Source organism: Astatotilapia calliptera, chromosome 3 (assembly GCF_964374335.1).
Source record: "Astatotilapia calliptera chromosome 3, fAstCal68.1, whole genome shotgun sequence".
NCBI classification, from domain to species: domain Eukaryota; kingdom Metazoa; phylum Chordata; class Actinopteri; order Cichliformes; family Cichlidae; genus Astatotilapia; species Astatotilapia calliptera.
Window position 1 is genome coordinate 58,202,919 of NC_137424.1, and position 15,634 is coordinate 58,218,552.

General features: G+C 43.1%; 1 protein-coding gene across 1 annotated transcript; it reads right to left on the reverse strand.

The window, feature by feature from the left end:
- Positions 1–2,858: 2,858 nt before the first annotated feature.
- LOC145421778 (uncharacterized) lies at positions 2,859–5,473 on the reverse strand. Its single transcript, XM_080292552.1, has 2 exons — positions 4,740–5,473; positions 2,859–4,673 (listed from the first exon to the last, which is right to left on the reverse strand). Exons 1-2 carry the CDS (start codon positions 5,421–5,423, stop codon positions 4,029–4,031), a joined length of 1,329 nt encoding a protein of 442 aa, XP_080148678.1. The 5' UTR covers positions 5,424–5,473; the 3' UTR covers positions 2,859–4,028.
- Positions 5,474–15,634: the final 10,161 nt, after the last annotated feature.

Here is a 15,634-nt window from a genome sequence, read left to right on the forward strand (position 1 = left end):
CAGCTTCACTCCACACACAGAGATGCAAAAACTTTTTAATGTTGTACGGATACGAGGATGTTTTAAATTGAATTCCCCCCTCAAATTGTATCCCCGTTCCCTTTTAGAAAACATTTTTAGAATATTGTCAGGAAGCAGGTTATTTATTGCTTTATATATAATTTGTGCTGTGAGAAAATGAACCAGATCTGTGAATTTTAGAATTTTTGATTTTAAGAATAGTGGATTTGTATGATCTCTGTAACCAGTTTTATGGATTATCCTTATGGCCCTTTTTTGTAATATAAAGATTGATGATAGCGAACATTTGTAAGTATTGCCCCAAACCTCTGCACAGTAATTCAAATACGGAGCAATCAGGGAACAATAGAGAATGTGGAGTGATTTGTGGTCCAGAATGTGTTTTACTTTACTCAAGATTGAGACACTTCTTGAAATTTTGTTATGTATATGATTTATATGAGACTTCCAGTTTAATTTATCATCTATAATCACACCAAGAAACTTATGTTCAAGTACTCTTTCAATTTCCACACCATCTACATGAATCTGCACTTGTGCATTTCTAAGGGAATTCCCAAATAAGATAATTTTAGTTTTACTTAGATTTAGCGATAGTTTGTTCCTGTTAAACCATTTTTTAATTTTGCACATTTCTGAAGTAATTGTATCCAGCAGCTCCTTTAGATTACCCCCAGAACAAAACATATTTGTGTCATCTGCAAATAATACTAATTTTAATATATCAGATGCCTTACAAATATCATTTATATAAATAATAAATAATTTTGGACCCAGTACAGCGCCTTGTGGAACACCACAAGCAATGTCCAAGCATGATGAGGAATGGACACCCAGCTTCACAAATTGTTTCCGGTCACTTAAATAATTTTTCACCCATTGCAGTACAACCCCCCTAATCCCATACCGTTCCAGTTTATTAATTAATATGTCATGATTGATTGTGTCGAATGCTTTCTTGAGATCCAGAAATACTCCAGCTGCATACTGTTTCTGATCTATAGCATTCGTAATCTCCTCAATTGATTCGATTAATGCCAGAGATGTTGATCTTTTTGATCTGAATCCATATTGACTGTCAGAGAGTAATTTATATTTATCTAAGAATTTGTCTAATCGTTTATTAAACAGGTTTTCTAGGATTTTGGAGAATTGTGGTAGTAAAGAAACAGGCCTGTAATTTGTGAAGTGGCGTCTATCCCCGGTTTTATACAGCGGCACAACTTTAGCTATTTTCATTTTGTTTGGCACTTTTCCCGTCTGAAATGATAAGTTTCATTTCCTGATAACATTTACATTTACAATAATTGATTACACAGCGGTGGAGAGTAGACTTTATCACAGTAGATGTCTTTCTGAAAGCGCTGTAACTAAGTTTAAGAATATCATCCACCCACTGTTATCATCTTCAATGCTCATAGAGCAGAGCAGCTATCTAAACAAAACCCCATCAGAGGCTGATTATCTTGTTAATAATTTTACCTCCTCACTACGTACGACTCTGGATACTGTAGCTCCTGTGAAAACTAAGGCCTCAAATCAGAAGTACCTGACTCCCTGGTATATCCTGAGACCCAGGGGGAAAAAAGTATTTTGATTTTTTTCTGATAAATCAAGTATTGGGATGGTAAAAAACACATTACAAAAACAAAATTGTTTTTAACTAATTTTATTTAAATTTTACAACAGGTGCACTACAGGGCACAAGGGGAGTTCATTGATCACGAATGTGAAACTAACAAAATTCAAGAGCTATTTAAGAAAATTACATGCTCCACTGAAATTTTTGTAAGCAGGAGATTAAAACTTATTTATATAACAATATCATAAAAATGTAGATCATGGGTCAACTTAGAAGTCACTGACACTTCACTAGCTGTAAGCCACTGGTTCAGGAACAAGTGATTGCACTGGGCTTTCTATTTCACAAAAGTCAATTAATTTATGATATCTGAGGAAGTACTGTGATTTTTTATTTTTATTTGGAGACACAAAGCAACATTTGGCACTTCCCACATCTCACATATGTTTTACTGTTGCACCCAACCATTCTACAACTGAAATGCCTTGGACTGTTAACCATTTCAGGCAAGTGGAGTGAACCATATTTTGTTACACTCTCATCTGGTTGGGGCTTCCTTTTCTTGATTTTCGGAGAGAACTCTTCATTACTGGTATTATTCAGGTCTTGTTCACATGTTTGTCCCTGGTTTCTCAGCCAAGAGGAGCTTGAACTCCAGATACTGTGAGTTCTTTTCACACATTGAGATCATTGACAACTTTCAGCAAAGACGTGATCTTGTAGAAACAATCAGGTGTCATGGATTCAGCTATAATTGCGACTCTTGTTTTTTTTACTTTACTGGAAAACATTTCTGCATTTTACCCATATTTTATTTTTAACTCAAAATCAAAAATTCCAGATTCTCCTACATGTTGGTTTTGGACCAGATAGGACGACAGATTTCAGGTGACCCTGTGTCTTTCTCTATTACATCTGCCACTGCCTCTCGATAATCTTCGTGTGGCTCCTCCTGGGTTCTCACCCTCTCCTATCTGGCTAACATGACTCTCATCTTCTGAAGAATCTATGTTTGAATCTCCCTCAATGATTGTGTTAAGAATTCTCTCTGCCTTTGTCAAAGAGTTGTCTACTAGGAAAAAGTGAAATAAATATAAGTACAAAGTCCCGACGTGCACTAAAGTACACATTAATAAATTAGTCATTTCCTCTGTGAAACTAAATAAGCTTAATTCTTAAAAAACCCTGTTAAGATTCAAGAATTGAGAAAGGGTACAAGAGGTGATCGAAAAATAACCACACTGGTCCGGCCGGGTGAAGTCAAACGAAGATTTTAATTCACATGTGGGAAGATCACTGAACACAGCAATTGATCTTCGACTTACTAAGGCACAAACAATTATTTTATAACATCAGGGTTTGTTTACTGACGCCCCTTCATGCGTCACAGATACATTTTATACATAGATCAGATCAACATCATCATGACTTTTCACCTAGAAAATCATCTTCTATTTTCATGGCTAGCCCTTCCTGTCTACCTTTCAGTTCTTGTCTTGTTCCTCTTTCTTGCCGAGACACCAAGAAACGGTTCCTCTTTTACCAAGACAATTTTGCAGTTACAGCCAAACATAACTAACCTCTCCTCTAAATAAATCTAATTTAACGTGTGTGTGTGTGTGTGTGTGTGTGTTGACCTCACATGCTCTTTGTGTCACCTCTTCACCTACTGTCTGTGTCTCGTCCTCAAATGCTCTTTCTCAATTCACCTGTTGCACTTCTGACCTTTTACCAGACCAGAAGCTCACTGAGACTATGTGTATGTCTTCTACTAAATAAATGTTTTAACCAAGAACCTCTACTAAAACCTTAATATAAAATGACCTGATATAAGTGTTTTGTAAGCATGTATTGCAATTCCTTCTATGTTCTAGTTTTCCCTCAACATGTATCACCTGAACAGTCACGTCAGTGAGGCTTACGACCTTTAAAGAACCTGAACATCAACTCAAATAAGCACAGATATGCAATATGTATAAAATAGTTATAACTGCACCTGAAATACAAAGTTAATATCATCATAAACATCTTAAGGCCATCTTAAAGCTATCTGTTACATTGTTAAAGCAATGATCATACTGCAGATTATATTATGCTGGTAAAATACTTTTTGTTCATCCCCACAATTCCCCCTTTCGACCTCTGGCACACCAGAGGTCGATACATAGGTTGTTGTTCACTCCTCATTCCACTCGACTACTTCCAGATCCATCATCGGCATCATGGACATAGGGGCCACCGCCCCAGGGTCCACTGCCTTTACAATCACTTTCTCTACCAACCTTCGGGCACAAGGAATGAGACAACAACCACAGGTCACCAAAATACCCACCAATACAGATAGAGACAACATAATTGACAGAACAAGCCCCTTCCACTTTCCCTTTTTTTACTCTTTTTATTTAAACCACCCCTTTTCAAACTCTCAATTTATTACCACTCCTTTTTGTAGGCGCGGCGATCTCCTCCTAGGCTGCTCTTCTTTCTTCGGCCTTCCAGGTAGACTACTGGTCGGCCCGTTACACAGGTGAAGAGGTTTATTCTGCCTCTGTTCCTTGACACCTGCGTTCCTTGAAGACGAATTTTCCTCCACCAAGCTCTCGTGTGCGGGTGCACACTGCGACCAATGGTACCAGGTGTCGCCTTTCCCTTTCAGCTGGACTGCTGTAGCCGTCCGGGCGGTCACCTCATACGGACCAGTCCAGCGGGGCTCCTTCCACTTTCGCTTAATGACCTTCAGCCACACTGCCTTTGCGTCCGGGACCTCTCCGTTCCCCGTGGGTCTCTCACAAGTGACCTGTTTTGTAAAGCTGGACACAAGAGCTTTCAACTCATTAAAATATTCTGCATGAGACCTGTTGCTTGTCCTGGGCTGCTCCACCGGGACCACTGTCCAGGGTGCTGGAAACTGTCTCCCAGTCAGCAGCTCATAAGGGGTGAAACCTGTGGATTGGTTAACAGAACATCTTATGGTCATCAAAGCAATGGGCAGGGCTGCGACCCAATTTAGCCCTGTCTGCGCACAAATTTTAGCCAACTTGTTTTTCAAATTTAGGTTCATCCTCTCTACCTTTCCTTGAGATTGAGGATGATAGACCGTCCCGAACTTATGTTGCACTCCCAACATCCTCTCTACCTCTTGCAAATCTTTATTCTTGAAGTGAGTACCATTGTCTGATCTAATTCTCTTGGGAAACCCATGCCTTGGAATGTAATGATTGATTAAGCACTTAATCACACTTTTCGCGTCTTCACGTTTGGTCGCCCATGCTTCGGGCCATCCAGTCAGAACATCCACACACACCAACAAATACCTCACCCCACCTGGGCCTGTATCAATCATGTCGGTATAATCAATCACGACCTCTTCTCCTGGCCTTTCTGGCATGAGAAACTTACCAGCTTCAGGTTTTACTGCTGGCTTTGGGTTGTGTGCCCCACAAATTAGGCACGTTCTGGCCTTTTCCAGTATCATCCTTCTCAAATCAGGATGCCACCATCGGCACAAATTTCTCTCCATCTGTTTCACTCCCACGTGACCAAGCCCGTGAGCCTCATTCACCTTTTGTTCCGCCATTTTGGCCGTTAAAGCGGGACGCCCATCTGGCCCCCTCCACAAACCGCCATCTTGCCAGGCTCCTTTGTTTTCCCACACCCCCTTTTCCTCTGGGGATGTCTCCTCCTGAGCCTTTCTAACTTCTTCCATGCTGTTAGTGCTAACCTCCTCTTCTGGGGTTACCTGCACCAGTTGTCTCTGTCCTTTGTAGCCCGCTGCTTCCTTTGCGGCTTCATCAGCTTTCTGATTTCCTCTTGCCACCATACTGTCTGCTTGTGAGTGGCCTTTGCATTTTATAATACTTACCTCGTCTGGGTCCTCCAGGGCCCTTTCCAGTTCCTCCATTTCCTTTTTGTGACAGATGGGTGCATTAGTGGCCGTCCTGAACCCGGCTCTCTTCCACTGAGCCAGTTCCACATGAGCTGCTCCAAACGCATATGCTGAGTCAGTGTAAATGTTCACTCTCATGTTTTTAGCCAACCTCAAGGCTCGAGTTAGGGCTATCACTTCAGCTCTCTGGGCCGACTGTTGTCCCTCAATTTTTCCTGCTTCTTTCACCTGAAACTCAGTTCCTACTCTACAGACTACTGCATAGCCCGCTTTCAATCCTTCTTCATCTCTGTGGCAGCATCCATCTGTGAACCAATCCTCAGCTCCGTATATGGGCTCTGCCTTCAGGTCTTCCCTGATTTTTCCTTCAACCTGGGCTTTCTTAATACAGTCATGTGGTTCTCCTGACCCCATTAGGTCTGCCATATTTATTCCTTCATGTGTGAATATCAAATTTGGCGCCTCTAAAATTTTGCTCAACCTTTGTTGCGTCAGTGGAGTCATTGTGAATACCTGTGAGTTCACATAGGCCACTACACTGTGTGTGGTAAGCACTTTCAGTGGGTGTTCCCTCACTATATGTGCTGTTTTCTGAATTATCTTTGCTACTCCTGCTGCGTGTTGTGTGCATGTGGGATGCCTTGCTTCTATTGAATTTAATCTTATGCTGACATACATAAGTACATCCCTACCTCCCCCTTTTTTCTGAAACAACACACCATTCACAACTCCCTTTGTTTCTGAAACATCAAGATAAAATGCCTCATCATAGTTAGGAGTGGCCAGATCTGTGGCTCTTGACAAATCCTGTTTTAGTGAAATGAACGCTGTCTCTGTGTCCGGCGTCCAAGGCAATTCAGCCTTCAGATTTCGAACACCAACTTTCTTGATCAGGTCCCTTAAAGGGGCTGTTTTACCCGCATAGTTCGGAATGAACTGCCTGCTGTAACCTGTCAAGCCAAGAAAGGAAAGCAACTCCTTCACAGTTCTTGGTTTTGGATGTGTCAGAATTTGGTCTCTGTGTGTGTTCATTAACCCCACTGATCTGTGTGCGATCACCCGGCCCAGGAATGTTACCTCTGGCCGGACCAACTGCAGTTTTTCTTTGCTCACTTTGAAGCCACACTCCGCCAATCTGTTCAACACTACGAGCGATGCTGCCGTACAGGCCGCTGCTGACGGGGCTGCAATAAGAAGATCATCAACATACTGTATTAATGTACAGCCCCCTGGGAGTTGACATGGGGACAATGCCTCTTTCAACACCTGATTAAAAATTCCTGGTGAGAGTGCAAAGCCTTGTGGTAGGCGTGTGTACCTAAATTTGCGGCCTCTGTATGTGAATGAGAAAATGTCTCTGAGTGACTCGTGCAGTGGGAGACAAAAGAATGCATTCGCTAGGTCAATACATGTGAACCACTTTTGGTCCCCAGTAATTTCGGTCAGAGCCGTGTAGGGATTTGGTACAGGCACAGTGTCAGTCCTCAGCATGGCATTTATTGCTCTCAAATCATGTGCCATACGGTACTTCCCTGTCCCATGTTTTTCCACTGGCAAAATAGGTGTGTTCCAAAATGACCATGAGGGCTCAAGCACTCCTGCCTTCCACAGTCCTTCAATGGTTTCAGCTATACCTTCTTCTGCTTCAGTTTTGTGCTTATATTGTGGTCTGTTAATTGGTATGTCAGACTTCAGCTGGAACAGGACAGGCGAACAGTTAGCTAGACCTACATCTGTGGGCCCTGCGGACCACAAAGTACCAGGCAATTTTGAGAGCTCAGCTACTGCATCAGGATGATCCATTCTTTCCCTGCCATGTATTCTGGAGATTTCTTTATGTTCTAAGATCACTACATCGTTGGACAAACAAGTTATGCGATATATTTTACATTTTGGTGCATACCAGACATTTGGAATTTGGGTGCTTTGCCAGCATGCGTCGTCCAGCGCCCGCTTAACCATTGGTCCCAGATCTCTTGGCCCATGACCCTCGTGGACCGCCAATGTAATGTGAGGGGCTGAATCCTCTCCCACATTGTACCAAGGCAGTTGTTCATCAGTAAATTTCACAGCCGCGGCCACACCTTCTGGTCCAACATAAATGTTATGTGTTTGCACATTCCACGTCTGTCCCTCAAGATCAGACTGGAACTGTTCCCGATAGATATCGTTATCTTCCCTATCATAAAAGAGTGTAACGTGGAAAGGATCTCGCGGGGGGGAATAGACGGCCAGGCTCATTATCCAGGGTTTCCACAGCTGATAATGTCTCAGAATGCCTTCTTCCACTAGCCTCCCCCAGTAGATTTCGGCAGTGGGTTGTTCAGAGTTCTGGACTAAATATTGAGTCTTTGAAGGTGATCCCAGTTTCACAAGCAGGTCCCTGCCCATGAGATTTGCAGGCACCTGTGAGGACACCACATATTGGTGTTTCAAAGTCTGTTTTCCCAGCTGTGTCAATGCTGGATCTGTCAATGGCAGTGTCATTGGAATCCCGGAAAAGCCTACCACATTAACTGTGTGACAGGAGAGTGTTGCACTGTCTGGTGTGTCTTTCAAAGTTGAGTATGTTGCTCCAGTATCCACCAGGAAGGGCAATTCAGTGCCTTCCACGGTCATTGACAGCATGGGTTCTGCCGCCCCCACGCTGTTCAGTTTCTCCGGGCTCCGTCAGTATTGCTCCCTCTCCCAGCCCCAGTCAGCTACTGGGTACTGGGCGGCTGGTGCTGCATTCGGGTTTGGAGCTTGATATGCTCCCCTGTAAGCAGCTCTTTGTCTTGGGCCTCCTCGTGCCTGGGATTGATAGCCTCGCCTCTGATAATTTCGCTGCGATTCAGGGCATTCTCGGGACCAGTGTCCTTCTGCTCCACAGCTGTAACAGGCAGTCCAAGACACATTGTTAGGATTCCCTGGATTCCGAGCCCTTTGTCCTCCCCTCACGGATCCACCACGCCCTCTCTGCGGTCCACCGGTCCCCCAATTCCCTACTGGTTGACGCTGCCTTGGTACATTGGCGGGCCAACGGTCATCAGGGTAGAGACCCGGATCCTGATCTGGCCAGTCAGGCACAGGATCGGGCTGAGACCTTGCCACCATTATTTTCCTTGCGCTCTCTTTATCCTCTTTCTTTCTGTCACCTGCCTTGTTTCTCGCCTCCGTCAGCTGTATCTTTACCAGCTGCGCCTGTGCCTCCTCCAACTCTTTCTTTTGTTTGTTTGCCAAATCCTGTTCCTGCTGAAGTCTGTGGGTCACATGTCTCTCCCACTGCACCGAGTCTGCAACGGCAAAATCTGGGTTCTTTTCCAAGTCAACTGCAACCTGATTGGGCAGCCCTGCCAGCACCGCCGAACGAAACCACGCTCTACTTTCACCCTCCTTCCCCGGATGTATTCCTGTTTCTAACAACCATTGTTCCTTTGCTTTAGCTAAAAACTCTCTGGGTGTGTTTTTGGGATCCCAAATAATTTTTGGAATGGCTCCAGAGTTAGGAGTTGGGTACTTCTCCCGGACTGCATCTGCTAAGTCATTCTGCACCTCATGGTATTGTAGGTCATTTGCATATCTGGTTGTTTGAGCTATCTGCTCTACATCTGCTAACCCACCACCCAGCATACAACGTCCGGCCAAAGCGCGAAAATCGCCCAGCGCTAATTCTTCTCCTTCGGTCAATGCGCCCAGCCTTCTCAACCAGCTAGCTCCTCCCTCAGTTATTGGTGGAAGTTGTTTAACCAATGCTTCCAAATCTCTCACCTTATAGGCGCGATAAACTGGTTCGTTCTTTGGACCTGCTATTAGAGGCAGATTTAAACCAGGGTCAGGAGCTCCTTGTTCAAAACTCACTTTTCTACTCTTCCTCGACTTTCCTTTTCCCTTTGAGCTCCTAAATATGGGCTGTCTCTGTGCTTGGTCTCTCTTCACACTTCTTTTCCTCAAAATTAGGCTTGTACTTGGTTGGGGCTCAGGTCCTCCATCTTCGTCCTCCTTATCGTCCTCTTCTTCTGATGACGTCGCACGGTCTTCATTCTCCTCTTCTGGCCCTCCCTGCATTACTCTCTGCTTTATAACCTCCAATGCTGTTAATGCCTCTATTAACGCACGTGGGGGCTCATGCATTTGTCCATACACTTCTCCTTCCCAATGTTCTCCCTTGGTTATCACTCCTTGTGGTATTTTGTCCTTCATTCTAGGGGTCCTTTTGGCCTCCCCGTCCTGCTTTGGCTGTTCCACTGTAGACACCTCGGCCCGTATGATGTTTCCACTATCCACCGGACTGGGAGGCGAGGTCGAGCCTTCATCTGCAGCTGAGGCTGTCATTCTCCCTCCCATATCTTGGGACTGACATTCCACTGCCCTTATCCCTTCTTCGGGGATATTCAGGGGAGTAGTAGTATATTCAACATCTGCTATTCCGCCAAGGACAACTCCAGTCTGTCCATCAGGACCACGAACTTGTCCCCCTCCAAGGGTCATTACAGGCATGACATATGGTGGTGGTGGTGCACAACGTGCCAATTCAGCCCAAGGATATAATTTCGGTGTGTAATACCTGTTAGCCTCTTCTACCTTCGGAGTCAAGTCCTTCACTTGGTCCTCTAGCTTTTTATTTTCCTCCTTCAGATGTTTCAAAGACTCCATTATACTCACCATGTCTCCTGATTTTCCTGTGTCATCCTCCTCCTCAGTCATCCAGGAAGAGGCTGCCCTCCACAGGAGCAGCCACTTACAGCACCTGGCATGAGTTTCTTTTAGATCCTTAATTTCTCCTCTGGCTTTCCTGTTCACTGAATGTCCCTTGGACTCCTCTTCAAATTGTTTCAATTTCTGTTCACATCTCTCTCCCTCAGTTTTTAACACCAGGCTCAGAGCTATTTTATCACCCAGCCCTTTCTGTTGAGATGTAATAAGTTTGCTTACCTCAACCTCCATCGCTTGGCACTCTTTCTCTGCTGCTTTTAATGCTCCAGGTGAAGCCAAACGAATAGCTTTCTTAAGCTGTTCAAGCTGATCCTTCAGAGGTTTGCATCCCCTTTTCCCACTAGGTGTCGCACCCGAGCTGTCAGCCATTCTCTGAAACACAGACTTACCTCTTCCAATGGCGTTGGTCGACTCCACCTTCTTGGTCTAGGTCACCCAGACACGCTTAACTTTCGGTTTCAGTCTTCGTCTCGCTGTTCTCGCAACCACTGGCTCCTCTTCCCCTGCTCGGTGATACACAAAGTTTAACCCAGCACTTTAGACGCTGTCCTCGCGTTCTCAAGCGTTGACACTCAATCAAAATTATTCGCCCTCAAAGTGTTAATATATGACACCAGCAACCCTTATGCGCAACGCGCTCACCTCCGTATACTTACCTCTTCCAATAGTTCCTCGGATTAGTGTTTTTTCATTTATTTTAAACCCATTAACGGCGCTGCGCGTCCCTTATATACTTTACAGCAACACACCCTCAAGGGTCCCTCAACTTGTCCCGTACTAATAAGTCTAAAACCAAGAAATCACCTTTATGACATTATGTCAAAGCTTTCTCCATGTTGCACAGCCTGCCACAGGTTTAACAAAAAAATCGCTGCCCGAGAAGGGTCCCACATATCAAGGTGGTCGTTTTCACAAACTTCCAGCAGACCCTCAAATAAACAAAAACAACGACCCAGGCAGGCTTCCAGTTCAGCCTCCTCAATTTCTATGCACACCGAAAACTCATGGGGAGATTCTTCTGTCTCCCCGTGTCCTACACAATTCACCTCCAAATGATCCCCTACAATTGAAATTTCAGTGTGGAATGACGCAGAGATTAACATTTCCTTATTTATTCACTATATGTAACCTGAATTTTCTCTCTCTTATCAAATAACAAAGGTTATCTTTACAATTTGTTATTGAACTACTAATTAAGTTGCTTTTTATGGTGTCAGTGATAAACTGCCCCTAAAAAGTCCACTTTATTGCGTGTTCATTGAGTTACTTCTATTAAAGCTATTTAACAAGTTCAATTTACACATACTCATTAATTTGTCACGCTTATTAGTGGCTCATGGTTGCTTAAAGCCTATGTCTGACTTGACCACAGAGTTAGAGCATCATTCAATCCTCTCAGGATGACCACTCCACTTACTCTGCATCCAGTCAGCTCATGAATTAACAACCCTTGCAGACTGTAACCCTTTTATTTTTTGTTTATGCCTTCAAATCCACCTTAAATCTTCTTACCTAAACGTTGGTTTTAAACACAAACAATTCTTATATTCTATTTTGAAACGCTATCACCATTCATATATTTACAATGTTATTATTTACTAAGCCAGCATTTTAATTGCAGACATTTATCCACATTTACAAACCATAGTTATAGAGCTGAATGACACACAAAACCGAAAGCATAGTCCTCTCATGCGCTCTGCATCAGTTGCCTCATTTGCATGCACACACACTCTTCATCTAAGAATAGCAGCAGGCAGTCAGTGCATTGCTGACTCGACCCACAGAGATCTTTTTTATTACAGAGACGTCTTATATTTACAACTGCACAGATTTTAAACCTTTTAACACCTATCGAATTTCGACAAATTTAACATAACAGTTTAACCGATAAACTCCCTGAGTTTTTTGCGATCAATTAACCAGTATCAAGACTTTAACTGTTTCTGGCCTCATTTCTAAAATCCCTAACTCAATTTAAAAGCGTCAACCAACCCAAACTTTTTTGAAGTTTTAGGTTAAAGTTACACGCCCGAAGTCCACTTCTGCTGGCCAAAAAAGCGCAGATACCGTTGCAAACGGTAAGGAGACTCTAACTCCTAGCTTAATTCCGGGATGCCCTGTACCCCACAGCTAAACCACACTGAACTAACCCTCTTCGCCGAGAGGTCAATGTCGCGCGTCCACGACAAGGAGGGAGCGTAACCTCCGGGCTCTGCGCTTCCTAGCAGACTCGAACTGCCGTTCTAGAATAATTTATAATATTTTGAAACAACAATCAACACCCGAAACAAGTGTATAACTGAAGCAGGTGCAACCTAGTGGTCAAATGGAGACTCCAACTCACAAAATGACCGCTCAGGTCCACTCTTATGACCAAATTTGGACTCTAACCAACACAATAACCAATTCCCTACCAAACTACTTGAGACTCTAACTCAATTTCTTTGGGACTTCAACCCAATATTTAAACTTTTTCCTGGCAGACTCAAACTGCTTTAGCAGACTTTACTGCTTTCATTTCTTCTTAGCAGAACTCTAACTGCTTCAACTCATGAGATTTTCATCAAAATCAAAACAGACATCCACCAGTAACTTCAGTGAGTAGACTTAAATTTTATCATGTCCAATTTGGCACACTTTGGAAATAATTCAACAGGTAGTGCCTTACCTTTTGGATAAGCCGGCTTATGCCCACTCACTTCAACCACTGGAATTCATGTCTGCCCGTCTGACCACCTCGGACCACCGCTCACACCTCCACTTTTTTCCCTTACTCAACCACCGGACGAAGCCCCCAAATGTTAAGATTCAAGAATTGAGAAAGGGTACAAGAGGTGATCGAAAAATAACCACACTGGTCCGGCCGGGTGAAGTCAAACGAAGATTTTAATTCACATGTGGGAAGATCACTGAACACAGCAATTGATCTTCGACTTACTAAGGCACAAACAATTATTTTATAACATCAGGGTTTGTTTACTGACGCCCCTTCATGCGTCACAGATACATTTTATACATAGATCAGATCAACATCATCATGACTTTTCACCTAGAAAATCATCTTCTATTTTCATGGCTAGCCCTTCCTGTCTACCTTTCAGTTCTTGTCTTGTTCCTCTTTCTTGCCGAGACACCAAGAAACGGTTCCTCTTTTACCAAGACAATTTTGCAGTTACAGCCAAACATAACTAACCTCTCCTCTAAATAAATCTAATTTAACGTGTGTGTGTGTGTGTGTGTGTGTGTTGACCTCACATGCTCTTTGTGTCACCTCTTCACCTACTGTCTGTGTCTCGTCCTCAAATGCTCTTTCTCAATTCACCTGTTGCACTTCTGACCTTTTACCAGACCAGAAGCTCACTGAGACTATGTGTATGTCTTCTACTAAATAAATGTTTTAACCAAGAACCTCTACTAAAACCTTAATATAAAATGACCTGATATAAGTGTTTTGTAAGCATGTATTGCAATTCCTTCTATGTTCTAGTTTTCCCTCAACATGTATCACCTGAACAGTCACGTCAGTGAGGCTTACGACCTTTAAAGAACCTGAACATCAACTCAAATAAGCACAGATATGCAATATGTATAAAATAGTTATAACTGCACCTGAAATACAAAGTTAATATCATCATAAACATCTTAAGGCCATCTTAAAGCTATCTGTTACATTGTTAAAGCAATGATCATACTGCAGATTATATTATGCTGGTAAAATACTTTTTGTTCATCCCCACAACCCTCAAATTATTTACTAGATGTTTATTTTTGAGAATTAATCAAAATCTGATTTTAAAAAACATTTTAAATGTAAATATCATGCTTACCTTTCTTTCTTCCATAAAATGTGCTTGTGGGCATGCCAGCCATTTTGAAAAGGTGGGAAAAAAACAATTGGCAAGGCCACACCCCCACACATGTGATATCATTTTAAAGGTACTGTTGTCCTCTCTAAGAAACATCAGGACTTAGATGAGTGGCAAGTAGAGTATGAGAGCTACAAGCAAAAACTAAATGTGTACTACAGTGCACAAAAATGAATTACTGGGTCTCAGGAGGATAATTCTCAAACACGTACCCTAAAGCAGATAACTCTACTGGAGAGGAAATGGCGTGTCACAAATTTAGAGGATCATCATTTAGCCTGGCGAAATAGTTTGCTGCTTTATAAGAAAGCCCTCCACAAAGCCAGAACATCTTACTTGTCATGGAACGGACATATTATAGTTGTTTAAGAAGTGTTACTACCACCTAGTGGTAACTAAGCAGTAGGGGTGCAACGATATTCGTATCGATATTGAACCGTTCGATACAGTGCTTTCGGTTAGGTACGCATATGTATCGAACAATACAACGTTTGTAATTTATTTTATCAACTTTCCTTCTGACCATGCTGTCTGTGTGGAGCACTCAGTGGATCTGCGCTCAACAGTGCAGCCTAGGCGGAGTAGTCGAACGCAGATTCACTGAGCGCTCCACACAGACAGCATAGTCAGAAGGAAGAGCGCAGGGCACCTCCCCCACCCTCATTCAGATCTGGCGTTTGGAATTATTTTGGTTTTCATGTGACGTATGACCCTGAAGGTAAGCGAGTCATGGACTAAAGTAAAACAGTATGTTGGATGTGCCATGCAATGCTCAATTACATGGGTGGGAACTAGTGTGTTAGCTCGTTAACGTGTTAGCCGTCTAGCCCCATGCACGGGGCGATCGGCGGTAGCTCATTAACGGAGATTTGCCGTGTTGTGGTGTTAAGGTCATTTCAACGAGATTAACCTGAAAGCACTAGTGGGAACACAACGAATATGACTGCACATTTACGCCGACATCATCCTAGTGCAAAGACAAAAACAACAAGCATGCTACTAACTTTAGCAGAGTCATTTAGACAGCTGTTAGCACATGATTCTCCTTATGCTGCTGAGAATATAGCCCAGAAGAAGCGGATAGTATAGCTTTTATTTTGGAAAGAGACATTTCTCTGTAATAAACTCTCTTTTCCAAAGATGAGTGATTCTTCAATCAGATACAGGGCTCGCAATATCGCTAGCCCGACGTCCTGGGGTTAGCGATTTTTTTTTCAGTCGGGCTACCAAAATCTATCTCTGCCCTGCCCGTCGGGCTATTGTAGGAAGGAAAAATATATGTCAATGCTTTTGTATTCTTTCAGAAATGTAGCTGGGTAATTATGTCATTGGCATCGGTGAGCCACTGTCAATATGTGACATATTGAAATCGCGTTTGAATTTGCGCTTGTTTTTTTGCTTTCACTTTGCAATCGTGCAAACTGTGTATAGAGAGCGACAGCACTGATCTGTGAGTGATGATAATTTGTGCACCAATTCCTCTGACATCGTCTTATTAATCGTTAGCTTACTATGCAAACATGACAAGTGAAATCTCCCGCAGCAAGCTTAAACATGTGAGAGGTTGATCGCGCAGAGAAT

Excerpts from the sequence above, each read along its gene's own strand:
- LOC145421778 (XM_080292552.1), bottom strand. The coding sequence starts at position 5,423 with ATGGTGGCAAGAGGAAATCAGAAAGCTGATGAAGCCGCAAAGGAAGCA. Across the intron at positions 4,674-4,739 it reads AGAATAAAGATTTGCAAGAG|GTAGAGAGGATGAACCTAAA; the intron begins GTAGAGAGGATG and ends TCTCAAGGAAAG.